The sequence below is a fragment of the Malania oleifera genome, chromosome 1, assembly GCF_029873635.1.
Source record: "Malania oleifera isolate guangnan ecotype guangnan chromosome 1, ASM2987363v1, whole genome shotgun sequence".
Taxonomy (NCBI): domain Eukaryota; kingdom Viridiplantae; phylum Streptophyta; class Magnoliopsida; order Santalales; family Ximeniaceae; genus Malania; species Malania oleifera.
Window position 1 is genome coordinate 131,579,459 of NC_080417.1, and position 22,338 is coordinate 131,601,796.

The following is a 22,338-nucleotide window of genomic DNA, read 5'->3' on the forward strand; positions in this document are numbered from 1 at the left end:
TTCTATACCTAAGAAGTACCTCAATTGTTCCTAGATCTTTGGCCTGGAACTTAGTCTATAGTAAGTGTTTTAGGCCCTAAATACCTTGATCATCATCACCATTATTCAAAGTGTCATCACATACGTATAAGCAAATTCTATTGCGTGGAGCATGGCAATAAAACACAGAGTAATGTACTACACATGGTCAAAGGACAAACTCAAGTACTATGGCGCTAAATTGACCAAACCATAGTTTAGGAGACTATTTAAAGCCATATAATGATTTTTTTAGCTGACACACTGAACCTGACTTCCCTAAGCAACAAACCTAGGTGATTGCTCCACGTAGACCTCCTCCTCAAGAACACCATGGAAGAAGGCATTCTGCACATCTAATTGATGTAGAGGCTAGTGACAACTAGTGGCCAAGGAAATGACAAATTTATCGGGATAGGTCTGGTGATCGGGGAGAATGTTAGGAATAATCCGAACTTATTCACTTGAGTATATCCCTTAGCGAGAAGACATTCCATAAGACGGGCCACAATACTATTGGGGTTGACTTTCACTGTATATACCTAGCGACAACCAACCATAGATTTATCAAGAGGAAGAGATCAATTCTCAAGTTTATTTTCCTATAATGCATTCATCTCTTCAACCATTGCATTCCTCCACTCATATTGAGCTAAGGCTTAGAAACAAATTTAGGAAAGCAACAAAGGATAGGGTAGTAACAAAAAAATAATAGGAGGGTGACAAAAATTCATGGCAAACAAAGTTGGAGATGGGATGCTGTATACATGTGCATTTACCTTTTTGGACATTAATGGGAGGATTAACATCATAGCAAATATGATTATCAGACGGGGAAGGTAAAGGCATATTATTAGAAGGTAGAGGGGGTTCTCTTCTCTAGACCCATTGTTGTGAATACACCTACAAATTAGAATGATTGAGATGATGAGAAGGACTCAAATCACATGGAGACATATGTGGATGACTAGGTAAAGACAACAAACTATAATTTGGAAGATTAGGTAGAGGAAGAGACTCATTGAGATCAGAAGCACTAAACGAATGAGAATAGTATGATGTAGAATCAAAGAAGTTAACATCAGCAAAGGAAAAAAATGATGCAAAGTAGGACTATAACAATGATATCCTTTTTTAAGTACATGAATAGCCTATAAAGACACATTTTATAGCATGAGGGACCGGGTTGGGGACTGTGTGTAGGAAGAAGCATGAAGTATGTGAGAATAAACATCGGCAAAGGTTGGAAACTCTACATTACCAAGAATCTGGTAATGGACTGCCTCAAACTCGGGTTTCAAAATGCTAGAACTAGAAGAGTTGTCATCTGCTCCCTCTGCTTATGCATATCACGAACATTAGTGGTTATAAGTTGCACGATGTTAAGCTGTACAAAGTACTTTGTCACACTCCTATCTCCCTGTTATAATTGTAAATACTTGAGGGATAGGTCGTACGCATAATGTTATTGGAATGCAGGAGCCTAATACAATCCCAAATCTCCTTACATCACATGCATGCACATCCGTGCAATTTGGGTTCCAGTGAGTTCCATAATAAGGAGACTATCAATGCATCTTCTTGAACTTACGATTCTTTTCTTTTTTTCATCGCTAGGCTTGGATTAAAACAAGTGTTCCAATTTACCTATGCCCATCAAATAGATCTTGAAAAGTCATATTCTTCCCATCTAGCTTCTTAGTTATTTGCAGCAATAATGATACTTTTGGGGTTCAGGGAATCCATCCCAACACCCACAAACTTTTAAACCATGATAACAAGGTTAAGCAGAAACAACTGGAACTACCATGAACAAGGCAAACACCACGAATAAGTCATGATCAACTAGTACAAGACTACCACAACAACAAGAAGCCAACACACATCCCCAAGAAACCAACAGACAGCCCTAATGGTATCAAACAACTTATACCAAGGTGCTATGAGCGATCAATTAGAAAATCTTTAATTTTTGGCCAAAAAACATGATCAATACCTTCATATTAAGATGTATGGAAGTATTTAGGACATTATAGAAGAAATCAAAGCAAAAAACTTGCTTAGAGCACTTTCATGTGCCGGCATGAGGAGTTGGAGCTGTTGACTTCTGATTGGCGCGTGGGGGCCCCTCTAGTAGCATGTTCTGGGAAGAGCTATGTTGTTATTTTTGCAAAATATGGAGTGTTTCGTTGGGTTTCTTGAAAGACCAGCAGTGTTCAGTTTTATTTTCGAGGATGGCTGTGTTTTTTCGGCAACTCTTGGAATGCCTTCTGGTCTTTTGGTGGTGCATATGATGTTTTACAGCAACATTTTTGAGGTTTAGAGTTTGGTTTTGGTGGGGTGGCTATAAGGCTTGGAGTTTAGGTTAGATCTTGCTCTGATACCAATGTTGAAGTATTAGGGTGAATTGAAAAACCTAATAACAATGATAGGTCTCCCCCTTTATTTATAATATATGTTTAGTACATACCAATAACCATAATACCCTTACTAATAATACTAACACACTAATAATGCTAGAAGACTAGAATAACCATTAACACTCATTATCCATTATAATTTCGTTTTACAAAAAAAGCAATATATTGTGCTTACCATAGCTCATGGCAAAGTGTCACATATCCACCTTTTATATTAATATTTGATGGGGGGAATATTAATCCTTGCACTATAAATTGGCGAGGGATCCCAAAGGGCATTCTGAAGCCCATAAACATTACTTTGTAGTGGTCATTATGCAGGTAGTAACCTACCCATCCATGTTGGGAAAAGCAAAGGTGCAACTCCCAATAATGTCAAGGTCACTCCACGTCAATTTGGGGCATTTAACTCCTTGGAGGAGGAAGCCTATAAACAATATGGAAGGGTCGTTTGGTAAATACATGCTAAAGATATTCTATGAGGGGACTATAATTACATTACCTATATTCTAGTCTTGATACTAGGCCAATTGGGTCTCCCAAGTTGTTCCTTTTTCCTTTGATTACATGTGATTGTCATGATGGACTAGGAGCTCTGGATTCAATTTTTGGCATGATTTGAAGTTTGCTTTCCCTGTGATGATCCTTGTATCTAGTGGGGAAAGAAAAAGAAAAAAGAAGAGAGCAAGTGTGGGATGCTTCAATTGGCCCCCAAACTAAGGAATGCCTTGACCCCAAGGCTCAAGGCGACATGAAACAAAAAGGGAGTCAGGAGTATCTTGGCTCTAATTTGCAGGGAGGCCAAGAGCCTAAAAATAAAAATAAGGAAAAAGAAAAGCAAGGGTGAGGGCTTTTAAAGCCTTGTTTTAGCAGTAAGAACACCCTATGCTCTACAAATGGTCAAACTAAATGTTAGTGGCATATCTATTCTCTACAATTTTCTAGCCTAAAGTAAAGTCATTTCTTTGACCCAGGTTAGTTTAATTGCACTACCTTTAAGCACAAAGCCCCCATATATGGAGGTAAAAGCCTTGTTGCAGCCAAGAAAAACACCCCCACATAGTAACCTATTTAATGTTTGTTGAGAGTTCAAGGAGAACCATGAAGTGGTATGAGTTTGCATCCTCTACATGGCAAAAATTAAATGTCTAAGTATGTGCCATTGTCCATGCATGATGTGTATATATGCTTTTCATAATTTTTTTTTTAATTTTAGTGTCAAAGCCATGGATTAAAAAAAAAAAAAAAAGGGCAGCCCGGTGCACAAAGCTCCCACGTATGCGGGGTCTGGGGAAGGGGCAGACCACAATGGGTCTATAGTACCCATGCATGACTGCATGTGCCTTTTTATTTGTGATAGAAATCCTTCGAAAACAAACATTTGGGCTCACTTAAGTTAGTTGGGAGAAACAAATCACAACCCTAATACTATATATACATAATACATATATGTACATGTATACACAGGTATGTATGTGTGTGTGCGCATAATTCATATGTCATAGCTTGAGCTTGCATGAAAATTTCATGTATGCGAAAAATGCTTCGACTCATAACCCCTAATAATATTGAAAAATGCATTAGTGTACCAATGAGTTAATAGTACCAACACCCTTATATGAATAGGCAAGGGCAAATGGTCATAGAAGTTACGTATTGCAAATTAGCACAGATAAATGGATAAATTGTTGATAAAAACACAAAAAAAAATGTTAATAATGTGGGAAAGTATTCTTTCTTTAGTTATCTATCTGCAATAAAATAATTTCCAGAGAATATCCTAAGGAAAAAAGAAGAGCCCAAAAAGCCCAATAGGCCTACAAGAATTTTGGCAAAATAGGTGCAAAAGGTCAAATAGTCCTACTTGAAGAAACTTAACAAAAGGCCCATGTCTAACAGGTCAAATAGGCCCACTTAGAAAAATGATCAAATTTACGAAGTCAAAGAAAGGCCAAACAGTGCCAGTTGAGGCCAAATAGGCCAACTTGGCAAAATACCTAGTACAAAAAGTCAACTTGACCCATTTGGTGAAATAGTCAAGTACCAAAATCCAAAATTAATCTTGGCAAATAGCTTTCAAGAGAATGTTACTTTTTGAGGTTGTAACCCTGAGATACACCCCTTAAAAAGAAGGCTACATTTGTCAGAGAACCTGAGGTGGTAACCTTGCAAAAGGTCTTGATGAGCATGTCACCACTATAATTAAGATAAGAGGTGACAACCATAGGAAATGCCCATAAAGAAAGATCACTTCAGTCTAAAGTCTCAAGATGATAACTGCGGGAAATGGCCTTGATGAGCAGGTCTCTGTTGTCACTTAATCTAAAAGGGGATAACCTTGAGAAATATCCTTAAAATAGGCCCTTGGTCCAAGCATCTAAAATACCTTTAAAAAAAAGAACCAAAAAAAAAGTGCCACCTTGGTCCAAGGATTCAAGGCACAGAAAAATGGCCCAAAGGCCACCCTGGTCCAAGCATCTGAGGAACAAAGGGAAAAGATACCGTGGAAAAAAAATGCGACCTTTGGATAACATACTCTCAAACCTTAAAGTGCCTTTCAAAGCTTAGGAGTTGGGGGCATATGAAGGGGGCAAAGTAACACTTACCCTATACGTTGGAGAGGGATTCAGTCATCCTAAAGCCCATGAACATTATATAGCAGCGCCATTATGGGAAGGTGGGGGGTGTAACCTACCCATCGATGTTGGACACTATGAAGGTGTAACCCCCATAATGTTGAGCATCACTCCTTATCAATTCGGGGATCCGCAGGAAAGCATATATAGAATATGCCAAAGGGCCATACTGCAAGAACATGCTCAAAGATATTCAATAATCTCTAGTCTATCTTGATATTGACTTGGGAATTGGATAGGGCTCTTAGAGGCCACTGTGGTCTCCCAAGCTATTTCTCTTTACCTTGGTTTGCAGGTGATCATCATGATATGTGGGCACTGAGATTGGGATTCAGTTTTTGATGTTAACAACATCGTCATTAGAAGGGATATATTATTTTTGTGTTTGGGTGGTGTGAGTTTTTTTTTTTTTTTTTTGGGCCGGGGGGGGGGGGGGGGGGGCGCTTTCTTGTCCTTCATATCTATTTATAATTCATATGTAGAGAGGGGGCCAGACCTTGAGCTGTGTGTATCTCCAGGACTGTCAATTGCTGGCTATCACCACTTTGTCTCTCTTCTTCTCTAATCCCAAGTGCTGTATTTTCTTTGTTGAATATTTGATTTATTTCAAAATTATAGTAGTTGTATTCTACAATATCTTATGTATGGCTTCTTAGTACACATGAATGTTTTCACGTAATCTGATATACACGAGTGCATACAAACAAATTGCAATTAATTATGCTTATTATCCATTAGAATTTTCTTTTAATTTTTACAAAAAAAAAAAAGGCAATATATAGCTCATGGAAAAATGTTACATGCTTACAATTCCCTCGTGTTCATTTTTCTTAGGTTAACTAAATATGGATGCCCTTTGTGGGATCTCCTAGTGGTTTGGGCATGGGACATCCATCTTGGAGGCCCTGGGGTCAAACCCTCTGAAGTGGTTGGGGAGGGATTTAGGATGGGATAACTCTTGTTGTGTAGTCTAGGCCTGCAAACCTCCCAATGGACCAAAAAAGTGCCTAACTTTGATTCTTTGGATACTTTTCTACTCCATTGGCCCCAGATATCCATTATGATACTGATAAATATCTTGAATATGCCAACTTCACTCATGGTTTCTTTTTTCAAAGTAGTAGATTGATAAAAAATTTAAAATAAATATCATTGGTTTGCTTTCTCGTAAGTTTCTCTAACAACTTATTGTTTTGGTCCTACAAAATTTTTAGTTTCTTTATTATGCTTCTACCTTTTAAATATGTTAATTTTTATCATCATTTTTACTCTTAGTTTAATATATATATTGGAACTGTAAAATATTTTCCCAAGTAATAAAAAATATCTTGCTTCCTAACATCCTTTGAATTACCTTTCCTTATGGTTACAGGGGTTTACAGTCCTGATTCACTGTTGGAAATGATATCTTTGCATTTGGAAGCCACCTTTGCCGAATACAACACATGGAGAGAGTTTGCTTCATGCTTCCTTAAGCTTTCTCAATGTGAAGAAGATCGAATGTCAACCTGTTTAAATGGAAATGGATGTGGACTTGGGCAAAGTTGCATTGATTTTTTCAAGAAAGTGTTTGTAGAGGGCCAATCAGGAAAGACATGGAGGCTTCGCTGCATATGGTGGATGAAACGTCACTTCAGTAAGGTGATGCTTGCATCAGAAATTGCAGCAGGTACAGCATTCTCTTTCATGACTTTATGTGTGTAATGCAGTTGCCATGGGTCCACTACTGGGGAAGGGGTAAGGAGGTGATGGCTGAAATACATTAGCCCTGGATAACCCTTCCCCTTGTTCAAATTAACTTAAAGTAGAATAATCAATGACTAAATGTAACAAGTGATAGCAATTGACAGTAAAAGACTGAAGTCTACCTCCGATCTTTCCTTATGCCAAAGCATATATTACAACAAGTCTTACCTAGTTGAAATTGGAGGCACACGCTAATAATAATCATCAAAAACAACAAATTTTTGGAATCAAATGCAATATAATTCATCGCCAATAAAATTGAATAAAAAAAGGATGAAATATGAAAAGATCTCACTCAAAGCATAAGGTAATGTCCTATCAACAAAACCAGTTTTAGAGAGCTCCAAATCATATCATATCCAAAATGAAAGGAGGACATTTAATGAACATGTAAAAATTTCAAGACAAGAAATCACCATCCAGTCATAAAAAACAAGCTGGCTGTGTAGGCCCCTCAACCTATAATTTCCAGTGAACTTTTAGCTTCATTCTCCCACTCTTCTTGGCTGCCCATAAAAGCAAGCACAAACCAAAGTTTTAAGCAAGTTTTTGTTTCTCAAAGAATTGACTGTGCTTGACTACTTGTCCTCCTAAGCCAATTACGACCTTGCTAACATTAAGTTTTATTGTATGACCTTCCAACCAAGTGGGCTACCACCAAAAATAAATATCATTTCGACTTGGGAAGAGACTAGGACATCCAAGTTGCAACTCTAAATATACATGGGTCATCCTCTACATAAGTTGAAAGCCTAAAAAATCTTCCCCTCATAGCTATGTGGTATTCACCTATTGGCTATTTCACAAGAAGTTGCATGCTTCTCCCTTGATAGGGATTTTGTCATGATGTTTGAACCATTGCCATTAGTATGATTTTTTGCAATTTGTAACAAATTAGAATCCAATGCATCTCTATTCTAATGGTATTTCACTTGAATGTGTTCTGATCGAGAATGAAAAGTATGATTCTTTTTAATAGTCTGATACAAATAGCATTTTGGCTAGTACAACGTGACGTATCCCTCTCTCGCTTGAACCCAGTCTCCGATAGGAACCTTAACATTTTGGTAACTTTGATTTCCAAGCCATATATTTCCTTTTCAAAGTAATTAAATGCTTTGATGCAGACTTTTTAGCGTCAACATCTCCAATTGTGTTTGTACTTGTGTAACCAATTGGTACCACAGTATTCCAGTGCTCTCTAGCAAGATTGGAGAGAAATCTGCTAAGAACACGAAACTATGCTTGGCTTTAGTGATGATATGAGTGAATTTACAGACAAGGGTGGTTTGCTTTCAGATGAGATTCAAGCTTAGTGTGGTTATGTTTCTAAATCATCTAATTTAACTGGGGATTTATCATATGTAATGACAAAAAAGGTGTATGCTTGAATTTAGGGGGACAAAAAAGGTGTATGCTTGGAAGGCGGTTCAGGTGGGTGTGGAAATGAGGGTAAGAAAGAGGAGATGGGAGAGTATTTTGTTAGAACGATGCGAAATGTTTTTAAGGGGAGATTTAGAAGGAAAGTTGTGAATTATGGAAGATCCAAATGCCAGAGAGGGCTGCAAGCCTGCAACTAGCGACAGGAAAAACAAGAATAAGAAATGGGGGGGATCCCTTGGATAATTGTAGTGAAGTCTGGTTAGTTTGACTGTCATGGGGGGTTGCTGTTGGATGAATTTCGGGAACAATATAGATATATTTCCAACTCTTGTGATTTACTTGGGGATTTGTCATATGTGCCTCCATCTTTGATGAAAGGTTTGGAGGGGATTCGTATTTTTGATGATGGTGGTAATAATAAGCTACAGTGTTACGGATGGAATTCTGCTTTCCTTTGTGGAGGAGATTTCCAAGAAGGATTTAAATGTTCAACAATTGATGGATTAGATGAGTTTGCGGCTGTCTAATCCTGGAGGTAACAAAGTTCTCTTTGGTGGTAAAAGTAACATGAAGAAGCGCCAGAGAGCTGGCTAACTAAAAGTGCTAGGTGAACTACAACGGAAAGGGTTTAAAGAAGGGTTTTCTTTGTTATTTCCCTTTTTTTTTAAAGGTCTGCCTGTCCTCATCTAGGTTGAAATTTCTTCTTTATCTATCTAATATATCTTTTTTTTTTTAATTAAAAATAAAACCTTAGCAACAAGGGATGTCAATTCAAGTGCAAATATTAAGTCAACAAAATTCGAAAATCTTCTAAAAACCATGGTTTTAAATTGCGATTGCGACCGTTATGTAATGCTGTTATGTTAGCATTTTTTGGGTTTTGATACTGTTACAACTACTGAACTAGTGGGAAGAAAATTCATTAGCTGTAGTGGGTGTTATGGACTGCCACTGTTATATAAAGTTGCTACTGCAATCAGGTAGGATTGTTACAGCAACAAAATTTATTTTAAAGATTTTTCTTCATATATTTATTTTTTTCCCTTTCATAATTCATTCTCAACAAGCTATGTGAGGGGAGGCAGAAGATTATAATGAGGAAGATATAAATTTTATTCATTTCTATTTATATTCACAAGATTTGCGTTAACTAACATTTTGATATGAAGGTTATTTTGTTAAAAGAAAATGTTGATTTATATAATATTGGTAATTTGATATTTCTTTTCTATATTTTTCGATTTAAACCTTCTTTCCTTTTCTACTCTTTGTTGTGTTTGAGTTGTGAGTGCCTTATTTATTAAATGATGACTTTGTGATTTTATTATAAATTTACAGCTTAGTTTATAGTCGAACATAATTTGTTGGTCTGAATTTATTAGACTTTTATTACTTCAACGAATAAATAATGGACATAGTTTGATTTATTGCATTATTTGTATGTTTTATGTGTCTAATAGATTAATGGAGTCAATTTTTTTGTTTTATTAATTAATTTATCACACAAAAAGAGATATATATATATATATATATATATATATATATATATTTGTTCTATCAATAGTGGTTTAAAAAATTCGAAAATTTATCGCCCTTGCTAAACAAGGTTAGTAAGTTGCATTAAAGGATCTAAAATGACAAAATCTTCAAGAGGGTTAAAAGCTTAAAGCATGCAAATAAATTTATATACGTAAGATTGTATATATTTGAAAAAAATATATGGATGAATTATGTAACATCTGTTACTCCTGCATCCTTTTACACCTGTTAACATTCTGCTATTCTACCCAATACTGCTATTTAAAACTATGCTGCAAACTCATCTCTGCCAGCCTTGTAATGTGTGTGTGTGTGTGTGAAGCAATTCATCCATCTATGGAGTTCCTGCTAGTTAATTCTGCATCTTTGAAAATGCTTATATACCTTTACTTGAAATGTTTACAAAAATGGAAGAGGAATTTTGTAGTAGTGATAGGTATTATGCAAAGGAAATTTTAGTATAAACAGCTTTGTTGAGGTTCAGAAGCTTAATAAAATTTAAAGGTAACTTATAGAATTTTGCTTTAACGAATCGGATCTAAAGATAATGCATCCACAGCCCTAAGATAATGAACACAAAAGAAATATTTATCTTTAAATTTGTTAGACCCGATGTTTGAGAGTTTGGAGTTCATTGGATTTTGATGTGTGTAGGTTTTGAGTAGAAGGTAATACAAAATTTTATTGAGTTTGTGCAAATTCACATAAATCCTAATCGAAAACTTATGTTATGGCTGTGTGCTAAACATGCGTCTTCAGTTTGTATCTTATGCATCATTTTAGAAAAAATGAATGTTAATTTTTTGTGTTTGCTGTTAATTGTAACAGGTAACTTGGAGCTCTTGGCTTACAAGGCAGCGTGTGCTTCCCATATCTATGGACCTGAGTTTGGGTATGTGGTAGAGGCTGGCGCTTGCTTGGGCAAAGCGGACGGGGACTTGCTCCTCTTCTTACAGAAGCACATCCACAATGCCATTGGTATTCGTGTTCTTGTAGAATCACATGTATAAATTTATTAAAATACTTCTGTGCATAAATCATTATAACTAAACTTATATTTTAATTTAGCATTAGTAGAATCTTAAAACATCTTGGAGTACAAGTCGAGGAAGCCCAACTTAGTCGCAGAAAGCTGATCTTGCAACTATTAGTGGTACACCCTGAGGCACCTTGATCATGATGGATCAAATCAAGGCGAGGTTAGGAGTCTAATCCTCTTTCCAATGCTATGATGAAGTAGGCCAAAGATGATAGTGTTTCGACTGAAGGATGAATTTTTAAAAACTTGGAAAAATAGATTCCTATATATTTTCCTTTATATTTTTTCAGTTCCAAGCATACTAACATGTGTTGCTTACCTTTGACGACATCGTGAGCGGGGATTCATGGGTTTTTCAATGAGGTAAGATTACGACATTCTCTCACTTTTCAAAATATGATTAAGAATTATTACAAATTCTCGTGAGATTTAATTTTATTAATAAATTTATTATTTTTATTTGTTAATCATTCAATTTAGTGATGAAATGAATTTAAAAAATAATATCAATTTATGAAATTAAGTTGGCAAAATAAGTCAATTAATTATGATACATTTTGAAAATTAAACTTATAAATAAATTGAATGACAAAGTAATTAAATTATTATTTTTAAAAAATTAAAATTATGAAAAAGAAAATAATACTAATAAGTTTAGAAAAAAAGAAAAAACTTAAATGATTATATTGTTACAAAATATTTGCTATACACATGTCAAATGTCTCCTTTAATGTAGCGACTCAGGAAATTTAAATAATAAGAAAATAAGGAAAATGAGGAAATTCGGTCTGATGAAGACCAAACTGCCCATAGTTTGGAGAGGGGCATAGAAAATCGTCGATGGTTTTGTATTTATTGCGGCCGGTTACAGGTGAAATGGTAAAAGAATGAGTTAAAAACTCAAACCGTCGACGATTTTGTGAGGGGTGTAGAAAATCTTCGACAGTTTCGTCTGCAGTGCTGAATATAAGGAAGTCCTGCGGGCATTTTGTTAAAATCAAAACCTAATTTCTCTCTCTCTCTCTCTCTCTCTCTCTCCTGCATAACCCCCTCCCTTCTCTCTTTGATTTCAACTCTGTTTAAATCCGACTTGACGATTAGGAACCATCACGAGGATTTAGGGGTGGCTCTCTACAACTTAATCAGAGCAGATTTTTGGTTTGGGGTCCGGGTTGATTTAGTTTATATTTTATGATATCAAAGTTATTATTATTATTATTATTATTATTATGTGGAAAAAATATACATATAGCAGAATTTTCGGGGTGTTACATCTTGATCCTATTCGGATCCATCTTCCAAACGTAGATGATCTTTATTGACCTTAGTCACACACTTGGTCTTCTAATTGTTAACACATCTAGAGAATTAGTTTCACGCCTCGAATTTTTTTATAATATCGTTCACCAATAATTATGAACCGTCGGCTCTGATACCACTTGTTAGCACCGGAGAAGTTTATAGATGAACTTGATACATATGGGAGAACACCAACTTGACCCAAAAGTTTAATCCTATTGGGTCTTGAGATACATAAGCACCCATCATCTACTCAATTTTCTCAATATGAGACAAATTCACAAATAAAATTCTCTACACAACCTATGTTGTGCTTTATTTGGTGAGATGGTCATTCTTGGACATTGTGTCATTTATGTGATGGTAAGCATTAGGTTATTAAATTTCTTTTGGAATTCAATCCTAAGAGTTGAAGGGTCTCTAGTCTATTTCATTTGGTTAAGAAGGATATAAACCATCCTTGCCCCTTCATATCTTATGTGTTGGATAGGTATTCTACTTTATTCTTATAGTTCACTTTCCTTAATATGCTTGGTATACTCTCTTAGTTCAACCCAACTCTTCCTAATTTTGCTATTTTTCTCAGATTCTAAGGTCTATCTCTTCGACTTCTTGTTAATCATTATCCCATCTAAAAAAAAGAAAGACTTGATCAATACAAGGGAGGGATCATAGGAAAAACAACCGTATGAGACTCTAATTAGTGTGTGTGTGTGTGTGTGTGTGTGTGTGTGTGAGAGAGAGAGAGAGAGAGAGAGAGAGAGAGAGAGAGAGAGAGAGAGAGAGAGAGAGAGAGAGAGAGGATTAGGACTACAAAATGTAAGCCTTTGGCAACAATTTAAAACACACGCACACGCACGCGCATGCACACACATACACTGATTACAACAAGAATAAGAAAATTTCACAAGTGATGTAAAATCACATGATTTGTTATAATTAGTTAACTTCCTCACATTCCCAATAAATCATGAGATTACACATTACTTATGAAGTTTTTTGTAATAATTTTCTTATCATGAATAGAATTACACTAATTGTTTTGTCTCCCCCATAAGGAGTTTGCATGTTGAATATGTAAATTCTACCCAACGAGCACTTTGTGCCTTTAGCCTATGAATTCTCCTCTTCCATTTTCAATTTGCATCTTCAAAATCAAAACAACCTTAATCCTTTATATAATTTGACCTCCTTAAAAATTGTAAAAAAAATTAATAAAAATCTTAAGACGTGACATTTTATTTATTTATTTTTGTTTTCCAATAACTACCTCCAACAATGTCCCTGAGTGTTCCACTTTTGATTACTCGACAATGTTAAGACATTTGACATTAACCTATATGTAACGACCTGCTATTTAATTGAGTTTTTATTTTATTTTATATTAAAACATTTAAAATGCTCTGATATAACACTGGATTAAACCCAATCATCAACCTAAGCAGCGAGAAGTAGAAATCAAATAAACATAACCATATGTAATTATATACAATACTAGAGTGTTAAATTGTTTCCCAAAATATACATATATAATTGTTCCCCAGAAATATCCTCAACTGGCTAGGGCAATACAAAAATACTTCCAAAAATACTCACTCTAATATCAGGACAATACTGATGCCCCTCTATCTGCGAGCCTGATCTGCTCGCCCACCTGGATCACCTGAAAAATGTTAAAGTGATTAGAATGAGCCAACGCTTAGTAAGACGAAATATGCTATTGCTAGTGTGTGGCAAATGAGTTACAGTACTGTGAAAATCTATTACTATATAATCATGTATCATTGAATATGTAAAGTACAATACCGGTAATATAAATCATCATTTTTTATCCATTGCTCAACATTTCTATACTTTAGGCTTCTACTCAAAATACTTATAATAAATAAATATATATATATTTTCTGTCTCTATAAATCTGTATAAACATAGCAATAACTGAAATCTTCCCTGTGGATAACTGTGTGTCATGATTTAACCTTTCATGACAGGGTTGTGCGGCCCGTAGGTGGGATCTACCCTGGCTGGCCAACCAGGAATAGATCACTATACTCCATAGGTTTGATCAGCCCTCCTCTACCCATACATGATGGGGAGCCTATCCATTCGTAGGCTTTTTGCGATCGACCTTTATACCATGTATTATCTGAATAGGTGGTTGCACTCTATATACTGTATGTAGCTACGGTACCGTGCTCTATAACTGTATGGTCCAACAGGGTCTGATACTATATAATACATCTCTATATACAACTATCTGTTTTACCATGATTCTGTAATAACTGTATAAACCATAATGTTATAGAAAACTGTATCTATATCAACTGTGTTTCTGTAATTAACTGTAAATCTGTATGTCTTGGTACTGTAAAACTGTATAATCATGGTATTTCTGTAATTACTGTAAAATACATTCACTTTCTGTATATTCTGTAAAACATATCTCTGAAAAATACTGTAAAGCATGTTTCTATACTATATCTATATTCTCAAGCCACACAGTAATTTTAAAACATATTAATCATACTTGATAAACTGTATAAATCTCTGCTGTAAATAATACTCTAGTAGAATATATATAATTTTATACTGAAATCATACTCGAATAACCTAGCATAGCATATTTCCCTTACCTGATTTCTACTAAAATCCCCCTACTGTAGCGGGTCCTACACTCGCAGGGTTCTCCACTCAACACCCTGAAAACAACATTCGCCAGAACAAAATATCAATATTTCTTTGCCTACATCATTTCCTACAACTGATAAAAGGCCACAATTTGACTAAAAGGCATTGCCCTGATTCTGGGAAGAAATTTGACTCGATTCCATCGACGATTCGTCCTAGCAAACTTGAAGAGAATTCCACCAGGAGCGTCGTGGTGGCCTCAGATCGTCAATTCGGCGAACGACGGGGCCGGAATCGAAGAGAGAAGAGGGAGAGGCCGACGAGGCGAAGCGTTTGTCAACGAAGTTGGCTGCCTCCTTCTGTTACTGTTTCCATTTCTCGTCCTTTTTATTATTTAAATACTATTATTCTTTGGGTCATTACACTATATGTCAAGGTAATAAAAGAGAGCCTATCATGACTTGTCTTGTGTGCTTCGAATGATTGACGTTTTATGTTGCTAACAAAGAATCACATAGAAGTTAATATTGGAATTAGTGTATTCCCAAGAGTGGGGAGTGAATTGGGTATTAAAAATTTCTTCCTAGGTTCAATTCAAATTGCAAATAGTATTATACAACCTAGGGTCTGTCTAAGCATTCACAATTCTCCCAAATAAATCAAGTATGCAAATATTTAAAACAAATAAGATAATATAAATATTTGCATACGAACGTCACATCATATCCCATTTTAATTAAAGTGTGTATGTGAAGTAATTAAGCCATGAGTCCATACATGCACATGCAACTAATCTCATTTAATTCAAATGTGTGCATGCAAATGATTGTAACAAGGAATAAGCAAGCATACCTATATTGAATTTAAGGTACATAAATTAAATGAGATAGGAAAAGAGAGACACACGATATTTGTCATCGAGGTTCGGCCAAACCAGCCTATGTCCTCGCCTTGGGCATACCCCCCAAGGATTACACTAACCCTGCTCACTTAAACGGGTGGAGTAGAAGTTGTTACAACCTCTCCTTGCGAGACGAGGTAAACTTCAGCTCAATTACAAGGCTGATGTAGTAACCCAGGGAAAAAAAATAATATTAGTAATTAATTAATTAATTACTATTAAATTGGTTTAATTAAATTCATATATACAAACTTAAAGAAACATGAAGCTTAGAAGCTTCCTGATGAAGAAATTGAAAGGATTTCAATTTGGGTTCCAAAGAGTCATCCTTGCCACTCTCTCTCCTCATGCTCTTCTCGTATTCTCTCTCTCTCTCTCTCTCTCTCTCCTCGATTTCATCGGCCAAACATACGCCGATTGAAGAACGAAAAGTTCCCCCGAGTTTTAGTCTTCACCATCAACATTTCTACTGGAGTGGATTTGTTATAGGGGCAACGTTGGCACCACTCCTACGGTAAGGTAAACATTTTTCCTTTTCTTAGTTTTTCCTTAAATTTTTAGCCAAATCGGCGATCGGATAGCACCACGAGGTCCTAGTCTCGATCGTCGTCATTTTAATCGAAGTGGAATTTCAATTTGGGTTTCCTAGGCACCACTTCAAAACTAGGGCAAGGATTAGGGAATTAAGAAAATTTGCTGTTATTGGGAATTTAATTATTTATTTAGAGTTTATAGGTTTAAAAAATGTTAAAATAGTTATTGGGAATTTTGTGAGTCTAGGAATATTAAGGAAATTATAATTTTGGGTTTGAGCTGATGAAACTAGGAAAATGTGGTTTCAGGGTTTTTGAGCTTCATAGCGCCGCGAGTTTGGTTTTAAGGGCTTCTTAGGAAATATCTTAGTAAAAAGGTAAGGGGATTAAATTAAGTCGAACTTCTATTAAAGTTGAACCGATTAAACTGCTTTATATATGTGTATACTTGATGTAACGCCCTGACCCACCACGTGGGCCCGGAGTGATAGAAAAGATAACATAAAACAAAAATACGCTTTGATACCATAAATAAGAGGGCTCAACCCCGAAGGGTTCACGGTTGCCCTATCCATAAATAACATACAATAAAGCAGCAGAAAAGTTTCAATCTCCAAAATACCATACCTGAGTTCTAAGTCATTACTATTAAATAAATAATTCCAATGTTTCTATTACAACCCCAAAAAAATAACCTGACCATTGTCCAGTACTTACACGAGTACTTTTAAAAAAGACTCCCAAAACACTACGCTCCAAAACCCACTAGAATTCTAGGTTCGGTTTCCTGCAGGACCTGAAACAAGATTTATATATTGGGGTGAGACACTTCTCAGTAAGGTGGATCATATTACATCAGTGTGTGACTACATGAGTTTATTCCAACAGAAAAACAATAGTAAGTTTAACAGAAATGAATTACACAGTTAAAACATTCTCAACCCTGTAATATAGAAGATATGTATATAATTCCTGCAAAAGATAGTGTGGCTCATTACCAGCGAGAGTTCCCGAGGTTGCGGTAGGATATAGGCCCATACACTGTAAAATCCCTCGGTTCAGTGCTCAAAGTTGTAACTCCGCCCATTGTATTTTTAAATCATGTATATGCATATCGAACTCATCCCTGCCTAGAAACACCACATAAACACCATTTACTTCCCCTATGGTACGGGTTGTGCGGTCTGTAGACCCGATCTAGCTCTGGCGGCCCACTAGTCTGATCACTTCAATGTTACAAGTCTGCTTTGGTCAATCCCACCCTAGATCAAACACTAGAGCCAGTGACCAATCGAATTTTCAGATACCCACCCTTACCAATAAGGTGTGGTTGCACTGTATCACCCACTAGAAACGGTACCGTGCTCTCTTAGTAACCAGTTCCTTAGGTGGTTCATACATCATATATACAATTTATAACGAAAACAAAGTTACATGTTTTCATTCCGTAAAGCATTTAAGCAATTCTAGTATTTTTCACAAACTCATTCATTCATTGGCATTACCAGGCATTCACAGCCCTCGGTCTTAAACCGACATCCCGTTTTCCACAATTCCTAATAACAATTTGGAGCTCTAGTTCCCATATCTTATACAGATATTTCACCAGTTCATTTCATTCACATTTACCATCCCATGTCCCACTCATTTGATTATATATGCTATAACATAATAAATGGTTTGGAAAATATCATTTAATTTAAAAACAATGGTTCAAGAATCTCCAACCTTTAATATAATAAGAATATATAAGTTTAAAGAAAAATAGAGACCACACCCCAAAACCCTAATTTTCCCAAAACCATAAAATACAGTTTAACCGGTTAAGATTTCAAAAGTAACTGATGTAAGACAAATCCCCTTACCTGGCTTACAAGAAAGCCCACTGGAAACCCCAAACTCCATGCCCTACGACGTTTGTAGTTCAAAATCCTAAAACCACAATTTTCCCAAATAAATCAACACAAACTCTAGATCAGCAACCATTAATCATTTCATAGGCCTTCCTATAGTTTATAACAACCCTAAAGTCTTAAAATAACCTTCTTACCCTGATTTTGGAGTAACGCGCGAAAAGATCATATCAAAGATTTGTTCCGCTAGACTTGTAGAGAATCTCCCCTAGACCCTCGTAGTAACTTTAGATTGTCGAATTTGTCAACGAGCGACAAGAAATCGTAGAGAGAGAGAGAGTGTGGGTGCGGGTTAGAGAGAGAAAAATTATTTTTCTTAATGAAGAAGCAAACAAATTTCTATTTATAGACCCCTTGACCCAGTCAAATTCATCGATGAATGGCGCATTCGTCAATGAACCACTGAAGGCCGTTTGTCGATGAAATAAGGACCTCGTCGAGGAACCCTAAGCCTGATATTTTTCGAACGTTCTAGATCTCTTCATCGACGAAGTTCTGAAATTCGATGACAAACCAATGAAGAGCCTTCATCGACGAACACAACAGAATTGTCAATGAAGCCTGTTGAAATCCCCTTTTTATTTTCCCTTTCTTTCTTTTCTCATTTATTTCTTTATTTTCCGAATTCGAGTCTCTACACTTGATTTCCAGGATTATTTTGAAAACCGACCGTTCAAAATGGATTTTTTCAAATAAAGGATATATGGTACGGTATTTTGACTAATATGAATGGTGGAAAGCTTGATTTATCATATGAATTTAAAATACTATGTTTCTTAATTGTTTATCGAGCTATGTTCAAATATGGAAATTGTGTGGCAGGTGAATAATATGTATGGTTTATTGTAGTAACCAGATATGGAAATGGTTGTGAAATACTGGAACTGTTTGTGAAACATACTAGAACTGCTTGTGTAAAATATTGAGTTTTTATATGATGGCTAAGAGCCGAATTTTTATATGACGGCTAAGAGTCGGGTTCTTTACTGGCAGCTAAAAGTCGGGATTGATACGATGGATTTATACTAGATTTTGATATGGTTTTAAAAACCCTGAGGACTTGTTGTATTGTGAGCACGGTACCATAGCTAGGGGTATATTTGGCAATGTGCGCCCACACTGTAATGGAAGTGTAGGGTGGTCTCAGTAGCCAATTGACCTATGTGAGGGTAGAGTTATATAAGGTAATCGAACCTGCAATGGGGTTGCAGATGCTTGTAGATGCACTTGCAGATGATTATGTTGAGTTAGTTTTGGGGCTGATTACCTAGGCTAATTCCAACCTCCGGGTCGCACAACCCGTCATGGGGGTTAAACATGTCATTGAACCTAGGGAGTATTTTTACGTGTATATATATACATTAATTTATGTGAAAGGTGGTATTTATTAAACTGATTTACTGGTGATTTCATGGAAGTGTATTTTTAACTGGGTAGGTGTGGGTATGATATACAAATGCTATGTTTATCAGATATAACAATTTGGGTATTATATATATGTTTAATAAAATTCATGCTCGCCACACCCTGATATTAATTTAATTCGCCTTACTGAGAGGTGTCTCACCCCAATATGCAATTTATCATTTTTCAGGACCATATCGAGATCGAGCTTAATCAGCTCCGGGGCGGGGTGATAACTAATTCTTTTGTGTGAGTGTCTATAAGAACTCTGATGTATTTAAAGTTTTGTTTGGAGCCCTGGATATGTAACATGGTTGTATGGATTAAGTTAGCTTTCTTTCTTCTATTTGGAATGTAATATGGATATTTGGAGACCTTTGTTTATGAAGGTAATTTAGAACTCTGGTGATGTATTTTGGAGAATGTATCATTATTTTTGCTGTATTTATATAATGAATATGGTATCAGGAACACAAATGTCACTAAAGTAGCACCCTAGGCCCCACGTGGCGGGTCGGGGCGTTACAGGTGGTATCAGAGCCTAGGTTTGCTAGGTTCTGTAGAATTTGACAGTTGATAATTACTAGAGTATAGTTTTAGATAGGATAAGAGTGGGTAGGTTAGGCGAGTCTTGGTTTGGTAGCTTAAAGATGGTAATCCGTTGATGATCTTCTGTGTTTTTCCTTGAATGACGGTTTCAGGAAATCATGGTAAATCCATCGATGGTTTTGTTTCTAAGTTGAGAGTCTGAAACTTGGAAACTTAAGTAGGAATGTTAGGTCGGGTGAGTAGGTGTTTAGTCCCGGAGTTGTGATTAAAGGCTGATATCTTGACAGTTTTGTGGCAGAATTAAGTAAATGATTCTTTTTAATTACGAATTCATATGTTATATTATGTCTTCATTCCATACTTGCATCAACCATGATAAATGTGGAATTTCTAAGTCAATTTCTATCCTATCTTCAGGATGGATTCCAGGGGGAAGGACATCGTAATTGGAGAGGATAATCACGTGGATAGTTCTAGTGTGGATGATGTGGATGCCTCAATAGTGTTGCGATGTATAGCGCGGCAAGCTAAAAGGAAAATCGGAGGGACTCTAGAGAGCGGGATTAACCATCGGTTGATTGGGGCTGCACTTTTCAACAGTTTACTCGAGTGAGTCCACCGACATTTGCTGGAGGAGCAAACTCGATGGCAGGTGAAGATTGGGTTCAGGAGATAGAGGAATTGCTGGATGTGATGTAGTGTACGGAGGAATAGAAGGTGTGGTATGCTACTTATAAATTGATAAGGGAAGCAAAGAGGTGGTCAAAAATACTTCCCTACTGCCACCTGAGAACCTAAGGCAAAGGAGTTCCTGAATCTGATAGAGGGACACTTGATCGTATAGTAGTACACGGGTAAGTTTTTGGAGCTATTTTGCTTCGCTCCATACATGATCTCAGACGAGCCAAAGAAGGCTCGAAAGTTTGAAAAGAGTTTGAGGCAGGGAATACACACATAGGTGGTGGAGTCGATAGTTTTGAGTTTTTCTAAGTTGGTGGACAAGGTCATGGCAGTTGAGGCCAGTATTCAGGAAGGTGAGAGGGTAGAAAACCCAAAGAAGAGGCCCATGCCTTCAAATCTAGGTGGTTGCATCACATAAACCTCCTATTTAAGATGACCATTGAGGAATGCAAACTTCATGTCCATTTGAAATAGCACCAGCCTTCTGTGTGCAGTAGTAGCCAAAACCAAACGGATTGTTTCCATGTGAGCTGTTGGTGCAAAGGTTTCAGTAACATCAATAACTTCCACCTAATAAAATCCTTGTGCAACAAGGCATGTTTTGTACTTCTCTAAAGTACCATCAGCTTTATATTTTACCTTCCATATACACTTTGTGCCGATTACTTTCCTATAAGGGGGACGATCCACAATCTCCCAAGTATCATTTTTCATGATACTTTCATATTCAGATTCCATAGTTGTTCTTCACTTCGGATCAGCCAGCACTTCATCTAGGCTACTTCGTTCCTTAACTGTACTGATTATATCAGCCATCAAGGCCATATTTACCAAGTGTTCTACTCATCGTTGTTGTTCCTTTATTCTCTTTGACTTTCGAGGTCCATCAGGTTGTGAACTTTGATTCATAGGTTCTGGATTGCCTTCGTCAAAGAGTTGTTGTACCCACCTGGGGTGCGACTTTTGAACAGGTGCTACTGGTACAACAGGTTGGTTTGAAATTTCTTCATCATTCACCTCAATATGCTGCTCTGAGTAAGGCACCTGGTGGGTTACTTTATTGGTTGATGATAAAGTCGGTCAATTTCTATCTCCCACTGATTGTGGTCCTTCATCAAATACCACATCTCGGCTTGTGATGATCTTCCTTGCCTTTACATCATACAAACGATATGCCTTCGATTCTGTGCTGTATCCCAAGAAGATGCACTTTCGACTCTTGTCATCTAACTTCCTTTGACTGTCATCTGGAACATGCACAAAACATCTACAACCAAATGTTCTAAGATGAGAAACGGGGGGTTTCTTACTAGAGTAAGCCTTATGAGGTTTTTTGTTCCCCAAAGCTTTAGTAAAGCATTGGTTAGGATATACACAACTGTATTAACAGCTTCTGGCCAAAACGATTTTGGAAGGTCTTGTGCCTTCATCGTTGGTCTAGCCATCTCCATCACAATGCGATTCTTCATTCCACAACGCCATTCTGTTGTGGAGTTTTTGGTGCTGACAATTGGAGCTTGATGCCAAATGCACTGCAATAATTGTTGAACTCCCCTAATGTGAACTCGCCTCCTCGATCTGTTCGAAGTTTCTTTAACTACAAACATGTCTCATTTTCAACAAGTTTATGCCACACTTTAAATTTTACA

At 36.5% G+C, this 22,338-nt stretch overlaps 1 protein-coding gene across 4 annotated transcripts in view; it reads left to right on the forward strand.

The window, feature by feature from the left end:
- The window catches only part of LOC131154876 (uncharacterized), a 34,666-nt gene extending 23,555 nt beyond the window's left edge, over nt 1-11,111 (forward strand). For 2 of the 4 annotated variants that reach the window (XM_058107681.1, XM_058107699.1), the window contains exons 9-10: nt 6,447-6,743; nt 10,571-11,067. In XM_058107681.1, coding sequence (XP_057963664.1) covers nt 6,447-6,743; nt 10,571-10,752 — 479 coding nt within the window. In that variant the 3' untranslated portion in view covers nt 10,753-11,067. The other 2 variants (XR_009136684.1, XM_058107693.1) reach the window with 2 other exon arrangements.
- The last annotated feature ends 11,227 nt before the right edge of the window (nt 11,112-22,338 follow it).